The sequence below is a fragment of the Rhincodon typus genome, chromosome 16 (assembly GCF_021869965.1).
Source record: "Rhincodon typus isolate 14 chromosome 16, sRhiTyp1.1, whole genome shotgun sequence".
In the NCBI taxonomy this organism is placed as follows: domain Eukaryota; kingdom Metazoa; phylum Chordata; class Chondrichthyes; order Orectolobiformes; family Rhincodontidae; genus Rhincodon; species Rhincodon typus.
The window spans coordinates 54,189,217-54,212,201 of record NC_063347.1 but is presented as its reverse complement, the minus strand read 5'-3'; the positions used below and the strand labels follow the sequence as shown (position 1 = coordinate 54,212,201).

Below are 22,985 nucleotides of genomic sequence, written 5' to 3'. Positions count from 1 at the left end.
AGACAATGACCAGATTGTATGTTTTAGCAATGTTGGTTGGAATAAGTAGCAAGCAGGACACCAGGAATAAATTGTCCGTTCATCTTCAAATTAATACAATGGATGACCATCCACCTGAGAGGGTAGCCAGCTTAACATTTTATCCCAAGGATTCCCTCCAGTACTGTACTTGAGGGTCAATCTTGATTGTCATGCTCACGTTCTGTAATGGGACTTACTCAGAGGAACAAGAACCAACTGAGCAGTGACTCACAGTGATGCATCTGTCCATGTAAATATTGGAACAAGTAACCACCTCACAGTCCTTAAGGGAACAGAGCTTCCCTTTACATTGGAGATACTCTCCATCCTGTTGTGTGGCACTAACCAATGTGCTAAATGGGATAGGTTCAGAACAGATCTAGGAACTCTAAATTGGCCATTTATGAGGATTTGCTGGCTATCAACAGCATCAGGATCATATTCAACCACAAGATGTAACCTTATAGATAGCCACGTTCCACATTCTACCATTAGCATCAACCCAGAGGATTAAGCCATGTTCATTGAAGAATGTAAGAGATCATCCCCAAAGTAGCATAAAACTCTCTAACAATGAGATACCAACCTGATGAAGCTATAACACAAGAATGCACGAATGCTGAGTAGCCCAAGCAATACGGTGTAGATAGAGCTTAGCAATCCTTCAGCTAGTGATTCAGATCCAAGCTCTGCAGTCCTGTCACATTCAGGGTGAATGGTGATGGTCAATTCAGTACTGAATAAGACAAAGGGGCAATATGAACAACCTTTAATAATGACGCAGTTGATCTGGAATTTAGCTTGAGGTGGTTTGCAATTAGCTTCAGTTAGAAATTGCAAGTGGATGATCCTTTTCAGCCTCCTCCTGAGATCCCCACTTTTTAGCCACTTCAATTCACTCCATGTGATATCAATAAATGGTTGCGGTCACACTATAAGACCATAAGATGTAAGAGCAGATGTAGGCCATTCAGCCCGTTAAGTCCACTCCACCGTTCGATGAAATCCTGGCTGATCTGATAATGATCAACTCAATTTTCCTGCCTGTTCCCCATGACCTCTGATTCCCTTACTGTCTATCACAGCCTTGAATAAACTTAATGACCAAGCCTCCTGTAGTGAAGAATTCCACAGATTCTCAATCCTCTGAGAGAAGAAATTCCTTTGATTCTCTGTCATGAATGTGTAACCCCTTATGCTGAGATTATGTCCACGGATCCTAGACTCTTACACATGGAGAAACAACCACCCCACATCTATCCTGTCAAGTCTCCTAAGAATCTCATGTGTTTCAATAAGGTCTTCTAAACTCCAATGAGTAAATGCCTAATCCACTCATCCTCTTCTCAAAGACAATTCCTCCATACCCAGCGTCAACCCAGTGAATCTTCTCTGGACTGCCTGCTATGCCAGTATATTTTTCCTTATATAAGGGACCGAAAACTGTTCACAGTATTCCTGCTGTGGTCTAACTAGTACCTTGCATAGTTTTGGCATAACCTTCCTATTTTTATACTTCACTCCCTTTGAAATAAAGGCCAACATTCCATCTATCTTCCCTATTACTTGTTGAACTTGGATGTTAGCTTTTTGAGATTACAGATGAGGATTCCCAAAGCCCTTTGTTCTATAGCTCTCTGCAGTCTTTCCCTGTTTAAATAATAATCAACACCTCTGTTCTTCCTGCCAAAGTGCATGACCTCACATTTTCCTACCTTATATTCCATCTGCCAAGTTTTGCTCACTCGATTTGCCTGCCTATATCCCTCTACTGACTCTCTGTTATCCTCACCAATTGCCTTCCCACCTGTTTCTGTGTCATCCTCAAACCTGACAGTAGTACATTCTGCATTCACAAATTGAGAGTCATTGCTGCTTGTTACAATGTCTGGAAAGCTGTAGTGTTTGAAATGTGCTTTAAGGCTTTCTATGATCTTCACTGACAGCCATTGATGTCTGTTAGTTAACCCCCGGTAGTCAGAATGACAATTGATAGTGATAGATAATCAGTTTATGCAAGAGTGAAGGGGTCTACTCCAAACCTCTACTCCTTCACCACGGCCTGTCTTGGTGTCATACAACTATTTTCAGCTTGATTATTTTGGTATTTGTCTGATAATGGGGACTTAATCTCAATGCTCATATTTAGCCAGTAGAGCCACATCTCTTGCCTTCCTTAGACTAGACTCATTTATTGGTGGGTTACATGGATTCACTTCAACATCTGTCTTCAGGATAATGACTCTATTTCATTCATACAACATACCATCTTGGGTTATTAATTCATTTCTGGATGGTCAATACTGGCTTTAGGCAACAGGTATGTCCTGATGGTTTTATGTCACCATTTCATCACTACATCCTGTAACACTTGGAGAGTTCTATCTTGTTGCATAGTTTGATTGATTTGCCTTTCAGATTCATTAGTATTGCCAGGTTGTGGACTTGCAGAGAAAGCTAAGCTGTTGTTTCTCGTTGAATCTTGAATATTTCACATTCTGTCTTAGCATCTTCTGATGTCTTCATAGGGAGTGCTGCACTCGACAGCATGTTGGCAATGTACATCTGTTTTGTACATCACATCCAAATTACACCTCTGCAAACAAAATGATGTTCTTTGCAGCTGCTTTGGAGCATATAGAAGCAGTTTGAGAAAGATGCTTTGAAGTGATTTATGGTCAGACCTTTCTGTCACTTTGTCTCTCCTAAATAGGATTCAAATTCTTGCAAGCAAATACAATAGCCAGGCACTCTTCCTCAATCTGTGTACAGCATTGTTCAGTTTGTGTTAATGCCCTCGTTGCAAATACAACTGATTGACCTTGCTGCATAAGGGTTGCTTCAAGTCCATTTGTCTGACATGAATTCTGTGACATGAATTTCTGTTGACATCCTAGTATCTCAGCAAAGGCACTGCCTTTATTAGTTGTTTGATTCTAATGAAATGTGTTTCTTGCTCTGTACCCTAATGCCACTGCAAATCTTTAGCTGTGAGCATGCACTGGAGGTTCTCACTCTGTTGACAAATTAGCCAAAAAATTTGTCAAGTATTTAAAAGATTGAGCAAATTGTTGTACCACTAGCAGCCCTTTTGCTAACCTCATCTCTGCTACAGCACCCAGATTGTCAGGATCTGGGGTAATCCATTCACTACCAGTTCATGATCAGTGTACTTGACTTTGGGCATCTTCAATTGCATAGTTGTCTTTCCAGTAACCATCCTTCACACCCATGAGTGGCAAAAATCTTGTAATAAATGTCTAATTCTTCAATGTCATGATTTCCACCTCCAGTTTCTTATGTTACGGTAGATAATATGAGCAGTGCATATCAAGTAAAACCCTGTTGAGGACAAACCCACTCCATAGTAGCAGCAATTGTCATCATTGAATGACTCTAATATCTTGTTGGTAGATATTTGGAAAACTAAATAAAGATCAACTGGATAATAGCTTTGGAGAAAGTGATTTTGGAAAAAGAGTTCTTTACCTTTACCAGCATCATATTCTATGAGAACAGATCTGTAGATAGGACTTTAACCACCAAGAAAACAGCAAGTAGCTTTTTGATGAGAATATAAGTTCTTTAAATATGAAATAAATTTCTAAGATTGCATTATTTAAAACTTAAAATGTTGAAGTATACTTCTGAGCTGGGAGACAAAACCAATGCAATGCAATACGGAAAGCTGGAAGGTAAAAATGCTCTGTTTCTGGCACATTCATATCAGTTTGTCTCATAACATCAACTGCAGAGTCTTTGTCATTAAAGGAGGAACAATTGAAATTTAGACAGACACAAAGTCAGGGGCATGTAGCTGAAGGAGGCATTGTCCAATGTTTTTAAGATAGAATCATGGAAAGCAGAAACCTCGTTGGATATCCAGTGACCCCCTCACTGAATTACAACTGTTCAAACAACATGTGCAGTTCTTATTTGCAGATCAAGCTATCCCAAGAAAAGATCTCTAAAAGTTTTGGTTGCCAATTGGCAAGGAGGGACTTTGCGGAATTAATGTATCCAGTTTATTCATGAATGATCAGAAAGATCCAGAAAAAATTTGAAAGGTTCTCAAAGACCTGTTCAAGGTAAGAATTAACTTCAGGATTAACAGACTTTAACTCATGGCATATAGTCAGGAACCCCAAGAATTTAGTGATGAGCTTTTCAGAAGATATAGAGCAATGTGCATGAATATGATTTTTCCAAAAATGAACTGTCAAAGAAACCTATTGAGTTGGTCATCCCCTCTACTAAAGTCTTTGGGAAGGATCTTTTAGCAAGGTAATGGGACATACCATTGACCTTAGGATGGATGCAAGTATGAATTCATTGTGGTGACCAACAACAATTACAAGCTTTAAGTACAGCTAACACTATTGCTACAGTTAGCACAGTACACCAAAACAATAAAATCTGGAACAAATGCAATTTGTCATATCTACCCAAAAGCTGTGCAGCTTTTCTTGATATCTATACAGCATCTACCATCAAGAGATTTTGGGCATGCTTAGGCAGGAAACCTGGTGTCAAAGGCCAGGCTAGACCCTACTGCACAAACAAAGCTGACCAACAAGATATTACAACACCTCAACATTAGTAACAAGACAAGTATTAAGAAACTGCATAAATGCAAACACATTAATCTTTCAGAGCCAACCAAGTGAAAGGGAAATTTTAGATGAAGACCAAGTTTTCCATATTGTAAACCTCACACATCACGTCAACAGTGTTAGGCAATCAGAAAACTTTTATAACTATTGACATCATATATCCTGAAAAGCAGGGCAACACACAAGAAAAGCTAAGATCAACACAGGAAGTAGAGCCAGCATATTACCACAATGAATCCTGACAGAAATGCACCTCAACAAGTGGTGCTATATGGTGCACCTACAAGAGACTATCACACAGATTATAATGGATCACCAATTCCCTGCACTGGGAGCATCACACCACAGTACCAATGTACAAGTTCATCTTGGCTTCCTGAAAATTCTACTTGGTACCAATGGTCCAACAATAGCAGGACTGTCTGCATGTATAGACAACACAATTTCTGAGATTCGAAACATATCCATTGTGGTGAACAGACTCCATCTGATGCAACTGAAACAATCAATGATCTAAAAGGATATGACTTTGAAGTGAGATATAAACCAGGTCCCAGGATGATTACAACTGACACCCTGAGTAGATTACCCAACCCACACAAAAACCGAGATATTCTTCTTTTACATCTACACGTTGACCACAAAGAAGAACAGGGATGTCCAGTGGGATTCAGTGAATTTACCAGGATGTTGTGTGGGCTGGAGAGTTTCAGTTATGAAGAAAGATTGGACAGACTGGGGTGGTTTTCCTTACAGCAGAGGAGATTGAGGGGGATTATGATTGAGATGTATAAAATTATGAGGGACATAGATAGGTAGACAGGAAGAGACTTTTCCCCTTGATGGAAGAATCAATGACCAAGGAACATAGACTTAAGGTAAGGGGCAGAAGGTTCAGAGGAGACATGAGGAATTTTTTTTCACCCAGAGGGTGGTGGGAACTCACTGCCTGTAAGGATAGTCGAGGCAGGAACCCTCGCAACATTTAAGAAGCATTTAGATGTGCACTTTTGATGCCAATGCATACAATATATGTGCCAAGTACTATAAAATGGGATTTGAATGAGTGGTGCAGACTCCATAGGCTGAAGGGATTTTCTCTAAGCTGTAGATCTCTATGACTCTATATTCTCGATGTTGATCTGTTACAATTTGTCCAGAGCCAAAAGTAATAGTTGAAACTGCGAACTGACAAAGATGAGCAACTACAGAATTGGAAAATCATGATTCAATATTAAAGTAGTATTTGAGAAGATTATGACCATACAAGGACAAACCTGGCAAGTCATGACAAGTCATTTGAGGGCAAACAAATCGAATACCAAAACATTACGCCAAGATGTCATGTTCATTTTACACCAGGGAAATATGGGTATTGAATGCATAAGATGGTTAACGCATGAGTCTGTGCACTGGCCAGGGATAAATTGAGATATTTGACTACTTGAAAATGCAAGTGAGGTATGTCAAACATTTCAACCTGAGCAGAAAGAGCCTCTGCATCCACAAAATGCTCCATCCACTCTATGGATGAAAGTAGCAACCAACCTACCTACATCACAAGGGAAAGATTACATTCTTGTGACAAATTATTTCTCTGAATTTTCCACTGTTCGATAACTTACTACTAATGACATGACTATTGCTGATAAGAAGAGCACTATTTTCAGATTATTCAGTGTTCAGCTCAGATAGTGTCCTACAAAGTATTTTAGTACACTGGCAAACCATTTCAAGACAGGGTACTAAGTGGGAAGTGACCCATATCACAATTTCGCCCAACTACCCACACTCTAATGGTCCAGCAGAACATATGGTAATTATTATCAAATCAATGATTATCAAGCATTGAGCAACAAAGCAAAATTTTCACATTGCATTGTTGCAATTTTGTGGAACACCAATGGTGAAGGGATTACTATCCCAGCATAATTAATGCTCAGAAGGGATAGGATAATTGGGTGGGTTTGGATGGGATGCTCTTTGGAGGGTCGGTGTGGACTCGATGGGCTGATTGGCCTGCTTCCACACTGTAGGGATCCTATGATACATTCCAAAATCTCTCAACACTATGATAAATGCATCCTAAATCTCTTCCAGTTTGTCCCCTCATTCAAAACATCTCAGTTGCTGCAGGAGCCTGTCTCAGCCCCATGCAGTTTTCAAATATGAGCAAAAATGTTCTCTCTCATCTGGAGTCTTATAAATTCTGTGGGTGCAACCGAACTGGACCAAGAGCTTTATTGTCTTCGAATTGTTTAGTTTATTTCATAAATTTCTTTTTAATTTTAAGTTCACTTGCCTTCTTGTTGAACTGCTGTCACTGTTATAATGGAGTCAAATGCAGTAAGCAATTTGCAAATAAATGGTTGAAAAGGACGAATGAAATCAAAGATTTAATGAAATTGCAGAAAACAACTTGCTGGAGAAGGTTAAGGACAAGAGATAGGATTGAAATGGAGTGATTTTTGATGGGGGTGGGGTTTTTCAACTTCATGCTAACAGTGCGAACATAAAGTATCGCCACTCCATCAGCCTACCGATATCCAAGCCAATGTTACACTGCGGTTAAGGCAATGTGCTCAGATGCTGACCTGCTGCGTCTGCCCCTTAATCCAAGCAAATCAAGAGCCTCTTCTGATCATGCAGTTCGCACTCCTGACATCTATATAATATCTGTAGCACGGAAAATAGTCCGAGAAGCTTCAGAGTATAAAAACAAACTGAGGAGAAGAGATTTGGAGGTTAAGGGAGAAGACTGAACAAATGAGGGTTACTGAGACCTTTGTCAGTGGGTTTTGAGATTTAGGTAGACATCAGGCTCTGATACAGTGTTAGGTTCTGCGATCCACAGTGGAGGAAGGTTGTGTAAAGTTGCAGCGAGTCTACTTTTATAAAAACTGAAAGAACTGCGGTTCTGAGGAAGGGTCACCAGACCCGAAATGTTAACTCTGATTTCTCTTCACAGATTCTGCCAGACCTGCTGAGCTTTTCCAGCAACTTCTGTTTTTGTCTCCTACTTTTATATTTCATTACCTCTGCAATGAAGTTCAACATTCCATTTACCTTCTTAACTACTTTCTCTTCCTGCCTGCTGAGATTTTGTGATTCATGTACAAGGACAACCAGATCCCCTGGACCACAATATTCCACAGTCTGTCTCCATCTAAATGATATTCTTTTACTAACTTTCCTGCTAAAGAGGACAACCTCACATTTTCTCATTTTATTCTTAATCTGCAAAATATTTTGCCCACTGACTTACCTTGTCAATATCCCTTTACAGACTGTCAGTAGAATTTAATGAGGCCCTCAGTAATGAGCAAGAGGCATTTGGGCCATACAAAGCAATGGAACGGAGGGGGCAAGTGCCCAATGCTGTACTGATCCAGTAGAGCTCCATCAGTGGCAGGATGATGGAGGATGACCATCTGACCCCAAATTGAGGGCCTTGAGTGGCCAATTAAGTCAGTGGCCATTGCTGACATTTTACCAGCAGTGAGTAAGCCCTTCAATGTATGGAGAGACACACAGGCCTGGTAAGTCCCGGCAACTTAGCTGTGGACTCAAATAGGGGGCACCTCGTGGTGTATGGAGGACCACCCTGGTGGCAAGGGCTGATTACCATCCCAATGAAAGCAACACCCTCCACTCTCCCTCCTAAACTGAATCCCTGAGGATAGGTGCAGACCCAGATATGGCCACTCCTCCCAGTGACACTAGTGGGATTAATGAGCTGGCTTTATGTCTGGAAACGTTTGAAGGCGGGGTCTCATACTTTAGAGAGACAGGTACCTTTCGTCAACTCACAAACCTCCGGATTGCCACAGAATCTGGTTCAGGCTCCTCCAAGTGATGGAATTATGTCACCCCTGACTTTCCAATTCATCACTGAGGGAGGCCAGTGCCACCTTGACAAAATTCAGCTTTCTTTGTATGCTCTTCACAACTTCTTATCATACTGATCTTTGTATCATCAGCAAATTTGACAATACAGCTGGTCCCTTCATCAAAGTAATCTATATAGATTGTATATAATTGAGGCACCTGCACTGACCATTAAGGTATTCCATCTGTACCAATTTCCCAATCTATCAATCAAACAATCCATTTATCTTTATTCTGATTCCTGTTAACCAGCAAATCCTCTATTCAATGTACCATCCCCAATACTAGAAGATCTTATATTGTGCAGTGACCTTTAATGGAGCATCTCATTGAATGCCTTTTGGAAATCCAAATACACTATGGCCGGAATTTCTGCTCCCAAGCCTGGAATGTAGAGTTAAAAATATCCCTGGCAACACAAACGCAGCTCAGGAGAAAGTTGCCAGGTGGAGAGATTTTAATTCTGGGAAGTCACCTCACCATCCCAGGAAACAAACTGTAGGTAGTCTCAGGGACTGCCTGGTGCAGAGGCGGGCAGAGTAAAATGCCTAATAAAAACGGAAAGAACTGCAGATGCTGTAAATCAGGAACAAAAACAGAAGTTGCTGGAAAAGCTCAGCAGATCTGGCAGCATCTGTGAAGAAAAAGTCAGAGTTAATGTTTCAGATCCGGTGACCCTTCCTCAGAACACCTAACATGACTAATTTAGTTCACTATCACTTGTAAACAGAAGAATAATATCAATAAAAAGCCCACTAGCCCTAATACTCACACATGCCCAGTTCATGCCATCTGAAGTCCCCACTCACTGCCAGTGGCCCCTTAAAGTATCCACATGGATGTTTGCCTCTCAGTCCCATGGTCTTTTATAGCTTCTATGCCAACTCAGTGCCAGTCATGCTGCACAGCCACCACCGTTTTGATCTTAAACTCTATATACCAACTCACCAAGTATTCACCATTGGCAGGCATCAGGATGAAATAAAACAAAAGTTCTAAATATCCACTTATAACTTGACTATGTTTGAAAATAAAGCTCACATTGTTTAAACAATACACTTCAATACACTTAAATTCCTTCAATGCTTAATCCCTTACAGAATCAACATTTCTGTTCATTGCCCCACAACAAGGACTTTACAACTATTTGGAACTGTCAATCAACTGTGAACCAACAAGCACCCACTGTGATAATGAAAGGTTGTGAAATTAACCATGCAGCAAAAATACTACAGACAGGATTATGTCATTAAATGAAATAGAAAGCTCCAATTTTTTTTAAACTGGGGAACATTTTAAAATGGTCAAAAAATTAATGAGCTTTACAGTAGCAAAGTTATTGACAGTTCCAAGGGGTTTGAAATGTTTTACAGTTCCAACTGGTTTATTCACTTCTTATACACATTCATGTCTACATGATCCCAAAGGGCAGTTGACCTAACCCAAAGTGTACTTGACTTCTCCCAAAGTGTATATGCGCTTTTCCAAAGGTATCCCTGGACCTATCCCAAAGGATACCTTTCCTTTTCAAATGAACTCCAATAATTTTAGACCTTCTCTTAAAAAGTATAAAGCTCAAGTTGTATTTTGGACATCCCCTTAAAAAATTAGTTTCTGTTTGAAGGTAACAGCAATGTCATATTGTGCAACTGCCTCTGTGAAGTCAAGGATGTACAAACTACACAGAACACCTTCAATACCTTCTGCCGCTTACAGTGGTAGGTAAGAGATCTGGGGTGAAACTTCCAGAACCTGGGCTCAGGCACCATTTTATCTAAGCTGGAGAATCTCTCCTTTATTGCAAAATGCAGGTCTACATCTACTGATTCCTGTTTATCAGCTCTAAATGTTGCACCTTCAAATGACTTTAATAGATCAGTGAATCATTCCTTCCCTTTCATGAAATTGTATTGTCTCTGCCTGATTATACAATGTTTTTCTAAATGTGTTGCTAGTACTTCATTTATTTCAGAGGGATGTCCTGGGATGTACATCCTGGGACAAACAGCATGAGGCCATGCAGGGATTTGTACATGATGATTTTAGAATAATTTTGATAATGTTTCCCTAATCGTCTCTCCCTCCATTCCTCCTCTCTTATCCTATTCCTCTCTCCTCACTGCTGAGTTTACAGAACTGGGGTATATCCCAGTACAGCTACCACCATTCTGCTGGACTAAACTTCCCACTATTTCCCATCTCTCTGACTATAACATTTGATCTATCACAAATTAGCAGCACCATCGTTGGATTATGTTTTTACAGTGCAAGGAGGAATCCAAAGTGCACTCACTACCATCATTAATATTATTGCACAAAGTGTATTAGTCAAGGACTTTTCAGGGGAGCATAGTGGCATTATCACTGACTACTGACACTGAATAGAGACCCAGGCTGGGAACACAAGTTAAAATCCTACTACGGCAGCTGGAGGAGTTTAAATTCAATTATTATATCTGGAATTAAAAGCTAGTCTCAAGGATAGTCATCATGTAACCATCATTGATTGTTGTAAAAACTTATCTTTTTCACTAATGTCTTCAAGGGAGGGAAATCTGTCATTCTTGCCTGGTTTGGTTTACACGTGACTGCATACCTCGAACAATGTGTTTAACTCTTGAAATGGCCTAACAAACCACTCAGAAAAGTTTGGGGTGGTTAACAAAAGCTGGACTTACCAGTGACATATACACCCTAAGAAAGAATTTTAAAAATTCAAGTAACCAAGAAATGGAACATCATTCAATATTTATTTTAGAGGTAAGTGTTCATTTGATATCACGTCTATACAAATAAAAACTCTACCTAAATCATTATGTCATTGCCCAATGTCAATGTGACCGGTTTGAAAATTAGATTTATCGAGATGCTCTGAAACACTATAGAAAATGCAACATGATAAAAAGTACAACACTCTGACAATGACATTTATGTATACAATGCATTGATTGTATCATGAGTATATACATGAGGAGACAGGCAGTTTAAATGGAGTTAAATGTCAGCAATTTTTAATGATGAAAGAAGTGCCAAAAGAGCTCTTCAAGGTAGAACAGTTAAATACTGTGTCAGAAGAGATGTTCCAGATATCAGGTTTTAACTTAATACCAAACTCACAAAACAGTGCTAAGTGAAAATCTGCAATTTAATTAAATTGTATCCCATACATAATTTAAATGATTCATGACTGCAGTGAAGCCTCCCAAAGATGATTGATCAATCACACCATTGATTAGTAAACCTCCCCAAAAATGATTTCATTGACCCATGGGTTTCATTAAATAACAAATCCTCTCATGTGTAATGAGTAAACCACTGTTAGTTTTACACTGCTAATTGTTTAAAGATGATTATTCTGAAAGCCATGGAAAAATGATGTTATAAAGATACCAGGGCTGGTTGTTTGGAAATATTCATATCGCAGATGTTGAATCTCCCACTGAAAGCCTGGTGCCTAGAGTTCCATGACTTTCTTAATCCAGTCTACGTACATTGCAACTCGGACAAAGATGCCAGGGTGATTCGGTCGGCCACATCCACGCCCTGGAATGATGACTCCCTCAAGCACCCAGCAGCTGTGGGTAAAGCAAGCAAGGGGCCCACCATAATCCCGCTGAAAGATACAAGAAACTGCTTTTAAGTTTCCTGGGAACACAAGTGTAAATAACAGCCGCTGCTGTTGTCCAACTTGGAATATCACCAACCCTACCTCTGAACCAGGAGTTCAAGTCCCATCTGCTCCAGAGGTATGCCATAATGTCTCTGACCAGGTTGATTAGAAAACATCTGCTGGTTAAAATGGTAGGTTCGAGATCTGGGGTGGAACTCCCAGAATCAGGGCTCGGGCACCATTTTATCTGAGCTGGAGAATCTCTCGTTTGTTGTAAAATGCAGGTCTACATCTACTGGTTCCTGTTTATCAGCTCTACACGTTGCACCTTCAAATGACTTTAATAGCTTAGTGAATCATGGCTTCCCTTTTGTGAAATTGTGTTGTCTCTGCCTGATTATATAATGTTTTTCTAAATGTCCTGCCAGTGCGTCATTTATTTCAGAGGGGTGTCCTGGGATGTACAACCTGGGACAAGCAGCGTGAGGAAGCATTAGCTTCCAGACTCAGTTAGTTTAGTCTGGGATTACAGTGTCTCTATTCAAAGCTCCAACAGCACTCCTTGTTCAAGTGAAGGGTAATTGGAACGCATCATTTCAAGCATTGTGGAGCCTTGTGTAAAAAGACAAAGGTGCCTAATATGGTGCAACCTTTTAACTCTGCTGACCAAATGTCCCAAATCCAAATATCGATATCAGGACTTTGGGCTGTGCATCGATTCCTGTTCCAGCTGCTCTGCTGGCTAGAATCCTCCATCTGCTGTTACTGGTCACAGCCATTTGCTTGTGTTCTTGTTTCTTACCTCGCAAGCTCCAGATCCCCGTACAACTGTCCCAGCACAAATCTCTGTCTCAGCCAGGCGGCCTCTGTAGTACCGATTGCATACTTTGTTACTTATCACCGGCATCGCCAGGATATTCAAAACATCATCACGGCCTGTACCTACACATCAAGAAGAAGAAATTAGGATGGACAAAGAAATGGATAAAGAACCAACACAGGACCTGGGTCCAATAGGCTCTGACAGAATAACGCGATGGTAATACCCAGCAAGTGGCCAGTAAAGATCTCAATCATTTACTCTTCCTGGCCTGACACACAGGACAATGTCTCTTCTCGTAAGTCCCTGGACAAACCAGACAATTCCAGTACTCACCTTCTTGCACTCACTGTATCAGGTGATTTTCTCTTATTTCTTGCTTTGTCCAAATAAGTTGCAAGTACAAACCATTCCAAAACTAGAGATTCACACCTGGAAATACTGCACTATGGGGAACACCAGCTTTGCTCAGAGCACAGATGCCTAATATGGTGTAACCTTTTAACTCTGCCGACCAAATTTCCCAAATGCAAATATCAATATCAGGACTTTGGGTGTAGCATTGTGCCAACTGTAATTAATCTAACTTCATTCACTTTTGCTCCCTATTTGTACACCAAAAGGGTGAAAGTGTTGGTTGGAATTTCAGTTTGTGAACATCATCACCAGCAATGAAACTGTCACTTCCCAAAACAGGAATGTGACCAAGGCAACTTGTTTTCATCCTACTGAATGACTGGTTCAAGCCACAATGATAGCTCCGCATGAGGTGCGGTCCATGTGAGTGTTATTTGAGCTGTTACCAAATTCCTGGTGAATGTCCTTACCTTGAGTCTCTCCCCAACCTGCTATCTCACAGTTGGTCCCTTCAGGAACAATATAACCCTGAGGGGGTAGACAGATCACAGCAACACGACTGTTCAAGGTGGCAGGTCTGTACAGGTAAGAAAAAAAGTCAGAGATCAGTATGGGGCATCTCATGTTGACTCAGAAGACTTGAACACATCATCTAGGCTGATGTCCAGTCAGTACTGAGGCAGTGCTGCACAAATGGAAATAGACGGGATGTTAAGTCAAGGTTCTGGCTCTCCTCTCAGATGGAAGTATAAGATCCCATGTGACTAGTCAAGGAAGAGCAGAGACGTTTTCCTTGATGCCCTGGCCAATATTTATCCCTCTATCAATATCAAGTCATCATCACACTGTTGTTTTGGGAACCTGCTGTGTGCAAACTGACTGCCACACTGTCTACAACAATTTCAACTCTTCAGAAAATTCCTTCAATGCCTATAAAGTGGCTTGACACATTGCAAAGATACGAAAGGCAGTATATTAATATACATTTGGGGCTCTTTTGGCACAGTGGTAGTGTCCCTATCGCTGAGCCAGAGGGCCTGGATACCAGTCCCACATGCTCCAGATTCAACAAATGTGGAGCTGGAAAAGCATAGCAGGTCAGAGAGCATCCAAGGAGCAGGGAAGTCAACGTTTCAGGCCGAAACCCTTCGCCAGGACTAACATGACTTCCCTGCTCCTCAGATGCTGTCCAACCTGCTGTACTTTTCCAGCTCCACATTTGTTGACTCTAGCTTCCAGCAGTTGCAGTCTTTACTGTCTCCACCTGCTCCAGAGGTATGTCACAATATGCCTAAACAGGTTGATTAAAAATAATAATAAATGCACTCATTTTGCTTCCAACAGATTCCGAGATCTAGTTCATTGTTCTTCCAGATGCCAGATTTTCACTTTCTAATTCCTGGATCCTCTCCTAAGACTCTCAGCATACATGTCAGTAGTGGCCCTAAAGACAGGCCCCTTGGAAACCCCCAGATACCCTCACGAGTGCTCCAGGACTCCAGTCATCCTAGTATACGAACACCCCAAAGCAGCTTATACCTCTCCAAGTTCTCAAATTAACTTCTAATAATCTGATTCTCAGTTTATCAAATCCAATCAATCCTCTCCCATTGTCACCCTAGCCCTGCTACACTCTGTCCCCAGCTTAGTGAGACAGAACCTGATATCTTTTATCCCTTGAGTTGACAGACAGTTCCAGCCTATCCTCTATCAATACCACTGATGTTTCTTAATGTTTCTGGGACATCCTCTGCACAGAGAATGGGTTGATTTACTCAGTGCAAAACCTAAATGATCTAAACCAAACCTGACTTTTGTTTCATTGCGGGTTTTACCATCCCAGTTCTCTGCATTTCGGCTCCCATTATCAAAGCTGCTCAGTCAATGTTCCTGATTTTCAGAAGATCCCTGGTCTTAGAAAGTTTTGATTCACCATGACCATTATTCACTGGACATCAGATGTTGATATTAGAAGTCAGGCCTATAGTGTGCGCTGCCTGAAACCCTAATTCCACTCTTCAGTTCAGTAGAAGAGTCAGACTCAAAACGCTAACTCTGTTTCTCTCTCCATAAATGCTGCCAGACCTAGGGATGCAATGGCACAGTGGCAATGTTACTGAGCTAGTCACCTCAAATGCCAGGTTAATGTTCTGGGAACAAGGGTGTAAATCCTACCACAGCAGATGGTGAAATTTGAATTCAATAGAAATCTGGAATAAAAAAGTTAGTCTAATGAAAACCATGTAGCCACTGTTAATTGTCATAAAAACCCATCTGGTTACTAAAGTCCTTTAAGTGAAGGAAATCTACCATGATTACGTGGTTCAGCCTACATATGACTTCAGACCAAGTGGCAATGTGGTTGACTCTTAACTTCCATGTGGGCAATTAGGGATGGGCAATACATGCTAATCTAGTCAGTGATATCCCATGATTAATATTAAAAAAAGGCCTGCTAAGTTTCACCAGCATTTTCTGTGATTGCTAGTAATTCTGCTCTGCTGTGCTTTATCCACCAAACCTTTACACCTATATCTATGTTTCATACTTTCAGCCTCAAAGTAAGAACCCAATATTCCAACAGATTTATGGCAGTTACTGAAAAAGTAATCCAGTACCCCAAACATCCAGAAAAAAGTAAGTTCAAATCCCACGGCAGTTTGAGAACTTCAATTTGGTTTAAAAAGTCTGGAATAAAGAGCTGATATCAGCAAAAATGACAACCAAGGTGTCTGATTGTTGTTAAAACCCTAGCTAGTTCACTAATGTCCTTTTGAGAAGAAAGTATGTTTTCCTCTGGCCTCAATTTGATTCCAGTCTCACATTTGTAGCTGTCTCTTTATTGTCCATTGATGTAGCCCAACAAGCCATTTAATCAGCGCAAGCTTCACCAGATGGTCCACTACCACCATATTCTCAGGGCAACTATGCACGGTCAATCAATGTCAGTCAGTCTTGTCAGTGACACCCACACCCCAAGAATGGATATAATTTTAAAACATTAAAGTTAAGAGGGTGACTATCGAACAGAACAGATGATTTTATTGGTACGGGTACCTCTCTAACTCCAACATGATCAGGTTGGAGCGTTTTGGTCCACACACAGCTCTTCGGATGGGGATTGCTTGCTTGTCTGGATCATCAGCCCTGGGATCTTTGAACATGGTTCCCATCCAGGCTTCATACCCCCTGAACTCAGCATAACTAAAAGGCAAAAACACAAAACTGAGATGCTGGTTCATTTTTCATGACTGATGTGAGGACTTGCTATTTCAGGCTGGTCCAGTATAGCTCCATCAGAGGATAATATTCTCATTCTCACCCTCTCATCTGAAAGTGTCTTTATAATCTGATGCTGTGGGTCTGGGTACTTTGGTTCACTATTAATTCCAAATTTCTTGTCGGCCAGGGACAGAATCTCTGAGACCAGAGAAATGATTGCGTCCTTGGGAGAATCAAACTGCAAATATTCTGCAGATGTTTGAGCTCTGTGTGCTTCACATGGAGGGGGCAACAGAATATGGTGACTTCTTGGGGAGCTTTAACATAATGCTAGCAGCAATAACACTTTGTCAGAGGTTGGAACAGAGTAAAGATCCCACTACATTATCCCATCAGGTGCTCAGACCTGACCCAACAGCATGCCTCCCTCCCCACACCTATAGGACACATTCATTCTGCCCCAGGCTGGAAATGGGCTGAAATTCCCTAAAGCCATTTCACTCAGGAGGTGATTAATGAGCAGAGATTTTCACTCATTAATCTGCTCTGGATTCAAAAAATAAGCCTCAGATTATGAATTGGATATTTAACCTGGTCTTATAACCAATAAATGATTGTTGGCATTGTGCAAGTGGATAAACAAAGCAGAAATTCCACTTAAGATGTTGAGTAAAGTTCTAATAAACACAATGATGGGAATGACTGAGAGTGAGCATGGATGACAAGGAGGTAGACAGAGCAATAGTTCCCACTGACAAAAGGGTGAGTAATCAGGACATAAATTAAGATCATTGGCCAAATTTCTAGTGAAAAATTAAGAGCTCTGTTTTAAATACAGTGAGTTCTTGTGATCTGGAATCTGCCTGAAAGAGTGGCTGAAGCAGATTCAAGTAACAATCAAAAAGCAATAGGTAAATACCCGAAGAAAAAAAAAAATCAGAGAAAGGGCAAGAACAGAGAGACTAGCTGAATTGTTCTCCAGAAGAACAGCATAGAAACAACAGGCCGAATGGCCTCGTTCTGTCCTGTTACCATTCCACAATTCTATGATTCCACAAATTACTTGATAAGGAGGATATTTTTGCATTGCAGGGAAGGAACAGGAGAGGACATAATGGGCTAAATGGGACAATGCAGCTGATTTAATTGGCACCACATCCACTGTCTCCACTGCCGACACCTAGTAGCAGCAACATGTGCTATCTACAAGATGCACTGCAGAAATTCACAAAAGATCCTTATACAACACCTTCCAAACCCTTGACCTCTTCCACCGAAAAGAACAAGGGCAGCAGATACATGGGAACACCACCCCCCTGCAAGTTCCTCTCCAAACCACTCACCACCCTGACTTGGAAATATATCGCCGTTCCTTCAGTGCCACTAAGTCAAAACCCTGGAGCTCTCACCCAAATGGTATTGTGGGTCTATCTACACCAGCAAATACAACAAGGCAGCTCAGCACCATCTTCTCAGCAGGAGGGTGGGAAGGAATGGCCCAGCCAGCAACATCCACATCCGAGCAATGAATTTAAAAAAAAACTTAAAGTACAACATAACCTATAAAATTCTAACAGGACTAGACAGGGTGAACACAGGAAGAATGTTCCCAGTGACCAGGGAGTCCAGAACCAGGGATGACAGTTTAAGGATATGGGTGGGCCATTTAGGACTGAGATAAGGAGCAATGTCTTCGCCCAGAGAGTGGAGCCTGTGGAATTCTCTGCCACAGAAAGCAGTTGAGACCAAAACATTGAATATTTTCAAGAAGGTTTTCGAGATAGTTTTTAGGGTAAAGGGATCAAAAGGTATACACAGCAAGTGGGAGCAGGGTATTGTGGAGAATAATCAGTCATGATTATATTGGTTGGTGGAACAGGTTCCAAGGCCAGAATGGCCTATTCCTGCACCTATCTTTTGTGTTTCTGCAGTGTAAAATTCAAATATTTTATGAATGAGAGGGAACGTAACACTTGAATACGAAGAAAGATCAATCTTTTATCTGATTTTCCCTTCTTGTTCCGCATGTTATTTTTACGCTGGGACCAAAATACTTCAGGGATCTACCTTTATAATTAAGTGGATCAATTGAAACCTCTGGAAATTGCATGATTCCTGGTTGGATGATGAGCCCTGGAGCCAGAAGTTTACCACACACTATTTGAAGGGGAGAACATTGACTGCCTTTTGAGAGGTAAATTTTTATTGGGGTAAAATGAAGGAGAGACAGAGTTAAGGAAGGACTTTGGGGGATTTCATCCACCAATATAAAGGGCTGAACCCCTCACAGAAAAGTATGGTCCTTAAAATTACATTTTACCAGACAGTCTGGTTCTGGGCTGGTACCATGGGGCGGGGCGGGGGGAGGGGCCTTCTGAGCAAAGTCAGGCCTGCTTGCCCTTTGTAATTCTGGTATACACACACAGATTATTGCAGGGTCGGTGATGGAGGGGATAATATTCTCTATGAGGTTAGCTCATTCCTATTGAAATTCCCAGCCACCTCACTAATTCCTGACTAAAAGGCAGGAGTTGATGTCATTCCTAACTAACAAAGCCTCTCTACAACTACCCACTGGAGGGTATCTTGCTGCAATGGTCACCCCAGTGAATTAGATGTCTGTCAGGATGGGGAAGGAGGTGAGTGCCTGGTCCATGCCAGTTTGGGACGTCTTGACTGCCCAATGGTGTTTATTTCTCCCCCAACCCCACCCCAATGTCGGTACCTTGGTCATCTCAAATATGCCTGACTCCAACTGAGATCAGCGGGGTAAAGCAGGATCTTATGTGTTTGGCTAAGTGCCACTTTGCATGGTGCATTCACCCATGAAGGTTTGACTGCCCATGTCTAAGCCCCATGGCACTTTATGAGGCCTATCACCAAACCCACATCAAAATCGCGGTGGCAGGACATTCCTGGACAATTAGAGCTCAATGCAATAAACAGTCTGATCCTACCAGGAGGAAAAACACTGCTTGGTACTGATGATCCAATTCCTGCGCACAAGGGTCCCGCCACAAAAATGCTTCCCTTCCCTGGAAAGAAAGTGAAATACAACTTAAATGTGTATTCAAGGAAAATCAACAGAATTGGCATGACAGAGAAAGAGAACAAAGAAGAAATATGCAGTCCCCCTTCTCCACCTCCTCAATTGGACTGACAACTCTGTTTCCTGGTGCCTTATCACAGGATGTCCCACTTTTAACTCCACCAATCAACAGCCCGCAGTTCCTGCCATTTGTCCACCCAGTTGGGCCCAGCTCGCCAGGTACCACCTTCCAACACTGATTGGATTCAACCATATTGACTTGGTGATCCTTAACTGTCAATCAAACAGTCCTTTCCCTCATGGAAGACAGCAGTGAAACAATGCGGGACTGAAAATCTGAGATGAAAAACAGAAAATGTTGGAAAGCAAATAAGACATTAGTTGTGGAGAACATGAGAAAGGCAATATTTTAGAGTGACAAGCAGGAACGGAAAGCATTAAGTATCAAACTGGTTTAACTCAAGCACGGGGACAGGGAAAACTTTGGGTGGAAAACACAAGAAAAGCCCTGCAATAGAGTGGAAAACAGGAGACAGTTCAGAAGAGAATTACAAGGATGTTGCTGGGAATTGAGGGTTTGAGTTATAAGGAGATGCTGGATAGGCTGGGACTTTTTTTTGCTGGAGCATAGGAGGTTGCGAGGTGGCCTTACAGAAGGTTACAAAATCATGAGGGGTATAGATAAGGTGAATAGCAAGGGTCTTTTCCCTAGGATTGGGGACGTCAAAACTAGGGGGCATATTTTTTAGGTGAGAGGAGAAAATTTTAAAAAGGTCACAAGGGAACAACTTTTTTACACAGAGACTGGTTTGTGTATGGAATGAACTGCTAGAGGGAGTACTGATGCAAGCCCAGATACAACGTTTAAAAGATATTTGGATAAGTACATCAATAGGAAAGGTTTGGAGGGATATGGGCCAAATGCAGGCAGGTGGGACTGGTTTAGTTTGAGAACCTGGTCAGCATGGACTAGTTGGACCAATGAGTCTGTTTCTGTGGTGTAATGCTCTACGACTTGATGATGGTGCAAAGCAGAAGGTGATGGTAATGAGACAAGAAACAAAGGATGTGTCTAAAGGAGGCGTGATTGGAAAATTTGAGAATTATCCAAGTCTGAGAGCTAAAAAAAATCCTTAAAGAAATAAAAATACAATAAAATGGACCCAGTAGTATTGATCTGAAATTGCTGAACTCAGTGTTGAGTCCAGGAGTCTGTAAACAGCCTGCTTAATGAGTTAGTGTTCCTCACTGAGCTTCATAGGAAGAGTGTAGGATGCTGAGGACAGAGAGGTCAGAGTAGGAGTTGGACAGAGAATTAGCATGACAGGCGATTGCATTGGAATGCTGGGTCACACTTATAAATTTTTTTAAAAATTATTTATTCATTTGTGGGATGTGGGCATCACTGGCTGGCCAGCATTTATTGCCCATCCCTAATTACCCTTGTGAAGGTGGTGGTGAGCTGCCTTCTTGCTGCAGTCCACCTGCTGTTGGTTGACCCACAATGCCATTAGGGAGGGAATTTCAGGATTTTGACCCAGCAACAGTGAAGGAACAGCGATATATATCCAAGTCAGGATGGTGAGTGGCTTGGAGGGGAAATTGAAGGTGGTGGTGTTCCCATATAGCTGTTGCCCTTGTCCTTCTAGATGGAAGTGGTCATAGGTTTGGAAGGCACTGTCTGAGGATCTTTGGTGAATTTCAGCAGTGCATCTTGCAGATAGTACAACACTGCTGCTACTAAGCATTAGTGGTGGAGGGAGTGGATATTTGTGGATGTAGTTCCAATCAAGCGGGCTGCTTTGTCCTGGATGGTGTCAAGCTTCTTGAGTGTTGTTGGAGCTGCACTCATCTGGGAAAGTGAGGAGTTTTCCAGCACATTCCTGACTTCTGCCTTGTAGATAGTGGACAGGCTTTGGGGAGTTAGGAGATGAGTTACATGCTGCAGTATTCCTAGCCTCTGACCTGCTCTTGTAGCCACTGTGTTTATATGGTGAGTCCTGTTGAGTTTCTGGTCAATGATAACCCCCAGGATGTTGATATTGGGAGATTCAGTGATGGTAACGCCATTGAACATCAAGGGGCAGTGGCTAGATTGTCTCTTATTGGTGATGACCTTAGCCTGGTATTTGTGTGGTGCACTTGTCAGTCCAAGCCTGGATATTGTCCAGATCTTGTTGCATTTGAACATGAACTGCTTCAGTGTCTGAGAAGTTGCAAATGGTGCTGAACATTTTGCAATCATCGGCAAACATCTCCACTTCTGACCTTATCGTGGATTCATTGATGAAGCAGCTGAAGATATTTGGGCCTAGGACATTACCCTGAGGAACTCCTGCAGAGATGTCCTGGAGCTGCGATGACTGACCTCCAACAACTATGACCATCTTCATATGTGTTAGGTATGACTCCAACCACCAGAGAGTTTGTCCTGAGATACCCATTGATTCCAGTTTTGCTAGGGCCTTTGATGCCCCACTCGGTCGAATGTAGCCTTAATGTCAAGGGCTGTGACTCTCACCTCACCTCTGGAATTCAGCTCTTTTGTCCATATTTGAACCAAAATTATAATGAGATCATGAGCTGAGTGGTCCTGGTGGAACCCAAACTGGGCGTCACTGAGCAGGTTATTGCTGAGCAGGTGCTGCTTGAAAGCACAGTTGATGACACCTTCCATCACTTTACCGATGATCGAGAGGAAACTGATGGGGCGGTAATTGGTCAGGTTGGATTTGTCCTGCTTTTTATGAACAGGACATACCTGGGCAATTTTCCAAATTGTCGGGAAGATGCCCAGTGTTGCGACCATACTGGAAGAGTTTGGCTAGGGGGGGCGGCAAGTTTGAGATGTCCAGCAAAGCAGTCGATCGATGCTTGGGCTCCCAAATGTGGGGCAGACTGCATCAGCAACAACAAACAAGGATTCTGAATTGAAAGAAATACAAGGAAGTCCCTGTTTTACATGGAAGGCATGTTTGAGCCTTGGTGGGGTGAGAAAAAGAGGAAGGTAAAGGGGAAATCCTGGAATTTCTGTGCTTGCATGAGAAGCACAAAAAGCCGGGGTGGGGGGGCGGTGATGGAGGAGTGGACCAGGGTGTCTTGGTGGTAGAAATCCCTTCAGAATGCCAGAAAGGAAGCCACATTGGATAGATTTGATAGTTACATCATGACGGAGGTGATGGAAGTGGCAGAGAATGATGTAACAAATCAAGTTTAGACGGAAGGTGAGGACAAGGGGGAACCCTATCTTAGATCTGGGAACCAGGGGAATGGCTAAGAGCAGAAGTGCAGGAATCTGAATGGATGCAAGTAGAGGCTCTGTCAAGGTATTGTTGGGGAAGGGGAGTAGATTTTACAGGAGAAAGGAATAAGATCCTTAAAGGAAGCCGAGTGTGAGTGAGTCTC

General features: G+C 41.8%; 1 protein-coding gene across 1 annotated transcript in view; it reads right to left on the bottom strand.

The window, feature by feature from the left end:
• Positions 1-11,253: 11,253 nt before the first annotated feature.
• mst1 (macrophage stimulating 1) overlaps positions 11,254-22,985 on the bottom strand; it is a 67,367-nt gene continuing 55,635 nt past the window's right edge. The window contains exons 14-18 of the mRNA XM_048606176.1: positions 19,489-19,566; positions 16,367-16,513; positions 13,780-13,886; positions 12,935-13,074; positions 11,254-12,135 (exon numbers count right to left, since the gene is read on the bottom strand). Of these exons, the coding sequence (XP_048462133.1) occupies positions 11,977-12,135; positions 12,935-13,074; positions 13,780-13,886; positions 16,367-16,513; positions 19,489-19,566 (631 nt within the window). The 3' untranslated portion in view covers positions 11,254-11,976. The remainder of the gene's footprint in view (positions 12,136-12,934; positions 13,075-13,779; positions 13,887-16,366; positions 16,514-19,488; positions 19,567-22,985) is intronic.